This window comes from Enhydra lutris, unplaced genomic scaffold, assembly GCF_002288905.1.
Source record: "Enhydra lutris kenyoni isolate GAN:26980312 unplaced genomic scaffold, ASM228890v2 scaffoldscaffold59, whole genome shotgun sequence".
Classification (NCBI taxonomy): Eukaryota; Metazoa; Chordata; class Mammalia; order Carnivora; family Mustelidae; genus Enhydra; species Enhydra lutris.
The window spans coordinates 11,971,137-11,981,130 of record NW_019154143.1 but is presented as its reverse complement, the minus strand read 5'-3'; the positions used below and the strand labels follow the sequence as shown (position 1 = coordinate 11,981,130).

The following is a 9,994-nucleotide window of genomic DNA, read 5'->3' as shown; positions in this document are numbered from 1 at the left end:
CAGGTCATGATCCCAGAGTTCTGGGATCGAGCCCCACATCGGGCTCTCTGCTCAGCAGGGAGACTGCTTCCTCCTCTCTCTCTGCCTGCCTCTCTGCCTACTTTGCGATCTCTATCTGTCAAATAAATAAATAAAATCTTTAAAAAAAAAAATGGAGGGCGCCTGGGTGGCTCAGTGGGTTAAGCCTCTGCCTTCGGCTCAGGTCATGGTCTCAGGGTCCTGGGATCGGGTCCCGCATCGGGCTTTCTGCTCGGCGGGGAGCCTGCGTCCCCCTCTCTCTGCCTCTCTGCCTACTTGTGATCTCTCTCTCTGTGTCAAATAAATAAATAAAATCTTAAAAAAAAAAAAAAAAGAATATCTATTTTCCTCCCAATTATTATTTAAAAATCAGATATAAATTATGGTCCCTTCAAAACTAAAGTTCTATAGTGACTATAAATCTTTCCATTTTAATTCTAACCATGTATTTAGTCACACAAACTAAAATATTCATGAAATTTAATCAATCTCTATCACAATTTAAATTTGCCTGTGTTCCAAGTTCCCCAAAGAGGGGAAACGAGAAGGGGAAATTTTTCTTGTAAATGATCCACAAAGCACAGAACAAAAGCATCCCAAGTTCCTTTTTCAAAAATGATTGAAAGTTTAAGTTTCTAATTTCACTGAACTACGAGCTTTGCAGCTACCAGATAAAACATCAGTGCTGAGAGCCTCACAGGAGACTTTTTTAGTTTAGCACAAAGACTTCAATTTAAAAAAGAACGAGGGGCGCCTGGGTGGCTCAGTGGGTTGAGCCGCTGCCTTCGGCTCGGGTCATGATCTCAGGGTCCTGGGATCGAGCCCCGCATCGGGCTCTCTGCTCAGGCAAGGAGCCTGCTTCCTCCTCTCTCTCTGCCTGCCTCTCTGCCTGCTTGTGATCTGTCAAATAAAAAAAAAAAAAAAAACTTAAAAAAATAAAAAATAAAAAAGAACGAAAATGTAGCATGCAAGCTTTTCTTTGCCCATACCATTTGGTAAGGAGTCTGGTATCCCCTAAGTAAGATCAATGTTCTCATTAAGTTGTTCATTTTCTATCCTAATTATTCCAAAAATAAAGACAAGGTTAAAAAAAATACTGAGCTAATTTCATTTTTGGTCAGTGACTTATTACTTCAGTGAAGTTTAAGAAACAAGTTATGATCCATTAGTCAGAAAAGTAATCAATTAAGTTGCCCCAAGGAGCATTAAAAAAAAAGCTAGAGAGGGGCGCCTGGGTGGCTCAGTGGGTTAAGCCTCTGCCTTCAGAACTCTGGTGGTGATCTCAGGGTCCTGGGTCCTGGGATTAAGCCCTGCATCAGGCTCCCTGCTCAGCGGGGAGCCTGCTTCCCTCTCTCTCTGCCTGCCTCTCTGCTTACTTGTGATCTCTATCCATCAAATAAATAAATAAAATCTTAAAAAAAAAAAAAGCTGGAGAATTATCTGAAAATATGGGTGCAGAGCACACAGTAAGAGCAAGCAGCTTCTCTACATGGGTGTCTTGGGCAGCAATGTACAATGTATTTTTTCCAGTGGGTCACGGTCAAAAGATCAAAAGCCACTGACTTGACCATCAAGTCAAGTAACCCTAGACAGCAAAATGACTGATCAAAGCATGTAACGTCCTGTAAATTACAAGTGACTGATCTTTTTCAGATCCCAAATTAAACACGTATCATAATTTAATCCATGCTTTGCCTTAGTCCCAAAATAAAAGCAATCATTTTTAATCTTTATATCCTCACAAATTATTTTTCCTCTTAGCTGCATGAATTCTTCTTCCAAGTGCACTTAGACCAGTTGTTAAACATCCCAACTCTTCTCATTCAAGCAGATTCAGGGAAGTAAATTTAGTGCTTAGAGACAAAGGTAGCTCCATTTGGGAGAGAAAAATGAGAATATCCAGCAAACCAGTTCTAAATGACTGATTATTGAAGACCAAATGTAACTAATGACTCTTCAGTAGTCAGTAGTTGAGGTCATTATCACTTCCAGTATTTTCAACATAGATGGGAGAAAGGGAGGGAGAAGGTCATATTATCGTGGGTCCTGTGAAGACTAAAGAGTAAAGGTCTGTAGTGATTTAGAATCTTAGCAGGTCTCTTTGGTTGAAAAACTATCTAGGTTAACTCAGCATACACTAGCCTGCAGCCTTCTGAAATGGGCGCAGGCCAGCCACCTTCTAGGAGATTTCAGCCCTGTAAAGCAAAAAGGGGTAAATTGGGCATTTAATGCAAGTTTTATAAACAACTTAAATTCACATTTAAATATTTTGGTATGTACTTACAAGGTGCTCCAGTATACATGATGGAAAAAAGGTTTATTCCAACTGTGCAAGCATAGAAAACTGGCAAAGCTCGCAAACCATTAGGAACTGGATCTGCCTGTAAAAGATCATTAAGATCAATACTTTAAAAGGTGTTACAGTTAATTCATTTCCAAAGAACCTTGTAAACGGAGAGGTTCAGGAATTACAGTGCCAGCTAATGGTCTCCACAGTAGTAGGAAAAGCCCAGTTGGCCTTGTTCCTAGAAGTCTCCCTTACCAAGGGCTGATCTCATCTTATACATCTACCTGAACCTAAGTTTGTGTTTGGTTTTTTTATTATTTGAGGGGGGAAGGGTGCTATTTCTAACAAGGCTACTTATACCAGTGACTGGTAATGTCCCAAATAATCAGTTTCATCACCCAGTATTTTTTTTTTTAAGATTTTATTTATTTATTTGACAGAGAGAGAGAGAGAGAGATCACAAGTAGGCAGAGGGGCAGGCAGAGAGAGGGGGAAACAGGTTCCCTGCTGAGCAGAGGGCCCAATGTGGGGCTCAATCCCAGGACCCTGAGATCATGACCTGAGCTGAAGGCAGAGGCTTAATCCAGAGCCACCCAGGCACCCCCATCACCCAGTATTCTAAGGAACCTGATGGCCAGAAGTAAATCTGAGCATACATCTGAGATGTACTATACATTTGTAAAAGATGTCAAGACATAGACAATGAGATGTGAGGACATTTCTCAGCATGTCTGCGAAGATTTCTTAAAACCAAAATATGCAGAATTTACCTGTGACAACCATCTTCTCTAGACATCAATAAATATGCCATTATTAATGATCTACCAGAGTGCTAAGATAAAAATGAATTGTACACTAAGTCAACCTCCTCATTCAACAGACTATGCCAAACACTATTCTGGGCACTAAAATATGGGAATGAATGAGACAAAGTTCCTGCCCTCAGAAAACTGGCATTTACATTCTAGTACAGAAAAAAATAGCAATAAATACTATAAAGAAAATAAAGAAGAGTAAGGGGCAGTGATGGAAGGAGGGGCACATTGGGGAGTATCAGTGGAACAAAGACACAAATGTGTTAAGTCAACAAGCCAGTACATATCTAAAGGTGGGAAAAAAAGCAAGGGGGGAGCGTGTATTCCAGACAGAGTACAAAAGCCCTCACGCAAAAACTCCAACAAATGTTTAAGGAACTGCACGGCTAGTGTGACTGGAAATAAGAGTTGCATTAACAACAAATGTGTATTAATTCTATAGGAAAACACCGAAGTCAAATCCTTAAAGAGAATACAGATCTGAATATATGGGGAAGACTAAACTTTGAAAGATACTACCCTAAAGGTTTAATGCTGTCTTGATCACAATCCAAAAGAAAATCTTGAGAAGAAAGGTAAAGACCCAAAGTGATTCTAAAACTTCTGACTAGGGATGCCTGGATGGGTCCTGGGATCTGAGCCCCATGGTGAGCGGGGTGGGGGGGTCATCCCCTGTTTAGTGGTGAGTCTGCCTCTCCCTCTCCCCCAGCTCATATTCTCTCTCGAATAAATAAAGATCTTTAAAAAATAAAGAAATGAAATACAGGCTCATAGTCTAAAAGGCTAAATTTGGGGGCGCCTGGGTGGCTCAGTGGGTTAAAGCCTCTGCCTTTGGCTCGGGTCATGATCCCAGGGTCCTGGGATCAAGCCCGGCATCGGGCTCTCTGTTCGGCTGGGAGCCTGCTTCCTCCTCTCTCTCTGCCTGCTTCTCTGCCTACTTGTGATCTCTGTCTATCAAATAAATAAATAAAATATTTAAAAAATAAAATAAAATAAAAAATAAATAAAAAGCTAAATTCGTAAATCAGCCAGGAGGGTGGGGAGGGCAGGATAAAACATAAACTGTGTTCTCCCTTTTACTCCCTCCAGACTCCTCTGGGTCACTCACAACAGGTAACCAAGACTAACAACTTCACAAAATTTGTATTACTGTATGACCCATCTAACACACACTTTAATCTTTACCTGGAAATAATGTAAATATCTCACCATACAGTTACGTGAGATGTGAGAGAGGGGTCTTCATAATTCCCCATCTTCAACCAGAATAGTCCACTGTTTACATACTGGATGTTCCCATAAGCCTTTGTATAAAGAAAAAGGCTTCTCTGAGTTTGAAAAGATGTCCTAGATTTAATGTGATTCCTAACAAAAGGGAAAATGCTGAACAACCCGTTTTCTCTGACTAGCATTTAAATACTCAATAGGAAAATTTACCCTTTTCCCCTATTTCCTGTTTATTGCCCTGGGTCCTTATGAGGAAGTACAGCACCTCCATTCTGGTTTTTCCTAATAGACTACCCAATACCCTTGGAATAGACATTGAGAAAATAAAATTTTTTTTTAAAGATTTTATTTATTTATTTGACAGAGAGAGATCACAAGCAGGCAGAGAGGCAGGCAGAGAGAGAGGAGGAAGCAGGCTCCCCGCTGAGCAGAGAGCCTGATGCAGGGCTCGATCCCAGGACCCTGAGATCATGTCCTGAGCCGAAGGCAGTGGCTTAACCCACTGAGCCACCCAGGCACCCCCGAAAATAAATTTTTTTAAAAGCAATTTTAATGTTAATTCCCAAAACAGAATCTTAAGTTGGAAAGCATTTTAATGGCCAAATATTCAGAGTTTAACAGCCAGGATGCCCAAAGGTTACCAGAATAAGGCTGTTTTCTTGAGATTTAAAACCTAAGATAACCAGAACTATTCACATTCATCACCTAAAGACTCACTGATAGACTGGACACAAGGGGATATATGTGCCATGGGGAGGAAAGGGGGGCCTGTAGGTCAAGAAGGTCCTCAAAGTCAATACTGTTTTAATCACTATTCCAATCATTCCTGATCATGTCCACCCTCATTCCCCCATAATGAATATATAGTTAAGAAGTTAATATACTTAAGCTACTAACTTTGGGGAAAAATACCTGCCACGCATTTCTCAAATCAGAGATTTGGGCCACTAAAAATCCCTCAGAGCACCACACCATTCTCCCTCCAAGAAAGAAGACAAGTTTGTTTTGTCTGGAGACACACAAAGCCTCTCCAGAATCAGAACAATCTGCTTCCCAATAATCAACAAAGACCCAATGTAAACTTTTATATAAAGCAGGAATCCCCTACAGAGGATCCTATTAATTCTCCTGGTTATCTGGTATAGAGCAAGCTATATGGCTCTAATAAGAAGATTGAAGAATCTGAGCTGTGACTACTGGTATGCCTCAAATCTAAGCATCATGTTATCATATGCTACAGCAGTTCTGGGGATTGGGAGGGTAGGAGCTCTTCATACCTGTTTGCTAAATAGAACAGTAGCAAATTTCAAGACCAATAATAGTAACAATTAACTATTTACTCTCAAGTTATAACCAAACTACAAATGTTTCAAATTTTCCAAATATTCAACTGCTATATTCTACCACACTCGGGTCACAGGAAAAGTGATTAACGAATCATAGTATTTCCACAAAGGTACGAATCCTTCCCTACAGAAGCTTACAACTAGACCAAACAAATGGCTCTGAATATATTCTTACCCTTTGGGATTAAGCTGCCTATCTTCCTTCACTCAGATTTCTAAGCTACCTATCTTCCTTCACTCAGATTTCTTCCATTTAGGAGCATCTTTAAGAACTTACAATGGACCGTTAAGAGCCATTCACCTCAAAAAAAGGACAACTTTGTTTCCCGAGCAAAATGCATTTATTCTTACTCACTAAATAACTCGGTCCAATGACAACATCCCTTGTCATCTACATTTATTTTGGAGCCAGCACCAGACTTCTAGATAAAAGAAATGCTATTGGGTCACTCAAAAGGGATTTTCAAATAGGACAGGAAATTAAATGACTGTCTGGAAACTTTTTTTTTGGCCAAGAAAAACAAAACAAAACTACCTTTATTGGCTCTTTTTACCCAGTCTAAGAAATTAGAGTCAAGTCACTGTGAGAGATAGAGTCTCCACCTAGAAGCTTATAAACTGGTTATGATAATCAGTACTACAAAATTAACTATGTGGAGACCCAAACTACTCAATTTAACTATCAGCTTTAAAAAAAAAAAAAAAAAAAAAAACGCCTCAAGAGACACTGTGACTTCCTGAACCCCACGCTTTTAAGTCAAATCGATCTGCATATGATGGTTTAGGTAAAGCAATAATCTGCAAACACCTCTACAAAGCCCCCCTGAATAAATTTCCTTATTTTCTCGTTCCCAGCCTCTCCTATTTCTTGCGACACCACAGTACTCATTCAATTTTTCCTGCCTGAATGCATTCCTGGTTACCGCAAACTTGTTTCTTTCAGAGAACTTAGCGACATATAAGAAATATACCAAACATAAATTTTTTAACTTTCTAAAGCCACACCAATCACATCTGGAAGAATTCTAGCAGTCTGAATACCACTGAGCATGACCCACCAAAGGTCATAAAGGAGTAGAGAGAAGGATTACCTTACGGAGGATGAATGCACGAACAAGGAAGAATAAAATTCCAGACATAATACCAGAAAGCAGTGGAGAGATGAACCAAGACATCACTGGAACAGAACACAATAAAAAAAAAAAAGAAAAAAGAAATGTCAACTAATGAAAATCAGAAACCAAAAACAAACCAACCCAAAAAAAAAAAAACCTTTACATTTTAATATTCTATCTTCAAAATTTTTCTATTTTACACCATATATTTCATATAATGCCATGATAGCACATGACAAGAATAAAAATTTAAAAACCATTTAGAATTAAACATACCAATTTTTATCAGTTCAGACCACTTGACACCCTCCTGCCCCTTTGCCACAAGGGAGAAACCAATGGTTGCACCAACAATACAATGGGTTCCAGAAATGGGAAGCTTCAAAAACGAAGCCACTAGTTGCCACACAGCAGAACCTGAAACACAGGCAAGTTTTATTAAATGGCAAAATTCTTAGGAATGCGCTGCATTCTACAGAAGAAAATCTGAAAGGGAAAGCACAGGAAGGGAAATACCCATTTGTGCACCCGCCATTAAGGGACACACACTTACCAAACATCGCACTGACAGAGCCGGCCATCAACAGCTGTTGGGTCGAGTTGTACATCTCCACGTCGATCAAGCCCTTCCTGATTGTTTCGCTCACTTTGGCCCCCAGTAGGACGGAGCCCACGGTTTCAAAGATACTAGCTAGGATACAGGCTTGCTTGAGGGTCACTACACCTGAGCCCACAGCTGTACCAAACGAATTTGCTACATCATTGGCTCCCACGGAGAACGCCAAGACAAATGCAATAATGAAGCCCAGGATCAGCATCCATAGGTAGTCCACCAATGGACCAGAAGCAGCAGTAGCAGCAATAGTACTGGGAGTCAGCGTTGTCACGGTAGATTCCATTCTCTAGACTAGTGGTTTTATTTTTTTAATTATAAGAGAATTACTGAGCGGCTTTCAAGATGTGTAAACAGAATATGAGGTATCAAAAATGCTATAATAAATAATATATATTATATAAAATTAAATACTGTAAACTACGGCACAGAAACCGAGCTGGGGAGTTACTGCTATACGCTGCGTATGGGCATCTGTTGTCTGGGGTTTCTTTGGCTCTGGAGGGCTAAAAGCAAGGAGAATTCCATGGCGGAGAAGAGAAAGGACGCAAGTTCATCCTGGGGGAGGGGGGAGACAAAATAACAATAGCAGCGCGCCCTTGGGGAGCCCGTGCAGTACCTCGCGCTGGCCCACGCGGCAGGGGGACCCGGCCTTGACCCCCGCCCGAGGCCCACCGGCCCCGGCCCCGAGCAGGGCTCGCTAGGCGGTGGGCACGTGGCGCCGGGGACCTCCTCGGCCGGCGCGCGCCCAGCCCGCAGCCCCCCAACCCCCGCCTCCCGCCGCCGCCCGCCCGCGCGCGCCCTCCCCACGAAAACCGGAAAAGGGCCATTCCCGCGCGCGCCGCCCGGGGACCGCCAAAAAGGCCCGCGGGCGGGCAGGGTGGGGGAGGGAGGCAAACAGAAACGAAGCCAGAATCTCGCCGCGCCACGGCATCGGCGCCTGGCCGCGGGGACAAGAAAGCCTTATCCAAGGTGGCGCCACTACTCACCAGAGGAAACGAAGAGCCGAGCGGGAGACGAGAGGTGCAAGCTGCGGCGGTGGGCTGGAACCACAGTCGCACGCACCTAGGGTCGACGAGGAGTCGGCCCGGGGCGGAGGCTCCGGAGATGGTTCGGCGGGGCCTGGCGACCCACCCTGGAAGCACCCGCGGGCGCCTCAGCGGCCGAGAAGAGCTAGCACGCAGCGCGGACCGGCAGCCATCACTCTGGCAGCACACGCCGCCGGCCCCTACTTATAGCCCGGCGCCGCGACCCGCGTGACCCGCCGCGCCGCGCCCCGGCTCCGGAGCCCCGCCCCCGGGATGGCGCAGCCCCACCGGCCGGCGTGTCCAACCGGGTGAGCCCGACGGCGGCGTTCATTGGCCGGCTTCGCGCCGGCGGCCACGCCCCCAGAGGGGAGCTTGTCCACGTGGGGAGGGCCGGCCCGATCTCTGCAGTCTCGCCCTGGCGTCTGTGTACGGTCTAGCCGCACCGGTTCGTTACTGGTGGAGGCCGTGGGGGACCCTAGCGCTACCGCGGGAGGTCGCCATGCGGGGTTATAGAGGCCGCGCGACCAAGGTCATTCCTAGTCCCTCCACCTCGCGGGTTCACAGTGCTGACCGCTTCGCCAGCTTCCCTTTGAGCGCACTAGTGACCTGCCGCGCGTCCAGAGGCCACACCCGGCCGAGTTCCCCTCCCGGCCGTCCAGTGACGCTGCGGGAGAGCTCGAGCCCTCGGGCTCCGGATCCAGTCCTGGCACGTTGTCGCACCTGTGACTTGCCCTTGGCCAGAGAAGCACTGGCCCTCGCCGGGGGGAGGGAGAAGGTTCACGTGGTCGCTTTGCTCCCGCAGTCATGCACTTCGGTGAAAACAGAAAGACTGAAGAGTCACGAGAACCAGGTTGTCTCCCAGTTATGGCGCAGAGCCTTAGGAAGGCTGTGGGTCATTAATTTCCTGCAGACCTGTGTTTTCTGCGTCGTGGCGGTGGCGGGGGGTGGGGGTTGTCGGGGTGGAGAAGGACACTGCTTGTGATTCAAATCCTGACTCCTACTTGCTGCAGTGTGTCACCTTGAGCAAATTCCAGATCTCTCAGACTGCACTGTCGCGAATGTAAGATGTTAGCATTCAGTACTTACTTTGTGGTAGGACTTAATTAAATGACTTAACGAGCGCAAATGCGACCAGCACTCAGTAGGCACAGAATGCTAATTTCCGGTTTGCTCTTAATGTAAAAACGCCTGTTTTGGGATGTAGGAAAGGGTGTAAGGGGACGTTCTCTGTGCATCCCAGAGCTTTCCTATTCTCTTGATGTAAAAATCGATTTCTGGTCTCCTACCGGGCATATAATGTAGTTTTTGACGTTAATAAGATTTACTCTGCACGTTTGGGGGCATTTATTCTATTATGCAGCTTAGGATCAAAACTAATCATGCCAGGAGAATTAAGTCGTGCTTTCTTGTCAGGGTCGTAGTGAGACTGAAGGATTTCAACCAGAAATACTTATCAGGCTTGGAATGTTCTGGAGCCCTCCCCACCTTTTTGTCATCTCTAGCAGCAGGGCACTGAATAGCAGAAGCAAAGATGCTCTAAATCTT

General features: G+C 44.6%; 1 protein-coding gene across 1 annotated transcript in view; it reads right to left on the bottom strand.

Moving 5' to 3' along the window:
* Positions 1–8,626, bottom strand: part of LOC111158457 (solute carrier family 20 member 1) — a 16,041-nt gene extending 7,415 nt beyond the window's left edge. The window contains exons 1-5 of the mRNA XM_022520477.1: positions 8,411–8,626; positions 7,362–7,979; positions 7,085–7,225; positions 6,785–6,870; positions 2,303–2,399 (exon numbers count right to left, since the gene is read on the bottom strand). Of these exons, the coding sequence (XP_022376185.1) occupies positions 2,303–2,399; positions 6,785–6,870; positions 7,085–7,225; positions 7,362–7,707 (670 nt within the window). The 5' untranslated portion in view covers positions 7,708–7,979; positions 8,411–8,626. The remainder of the gene's footprint in view (positions 1–2,302; positions 2,400–6,784; positions 6,871–7,084; positions 7,226–7,361; positions 7,980–8,410) is intronic.
* Positions 8,627–9,994: the final 1,368 nt, after the last annotated feature.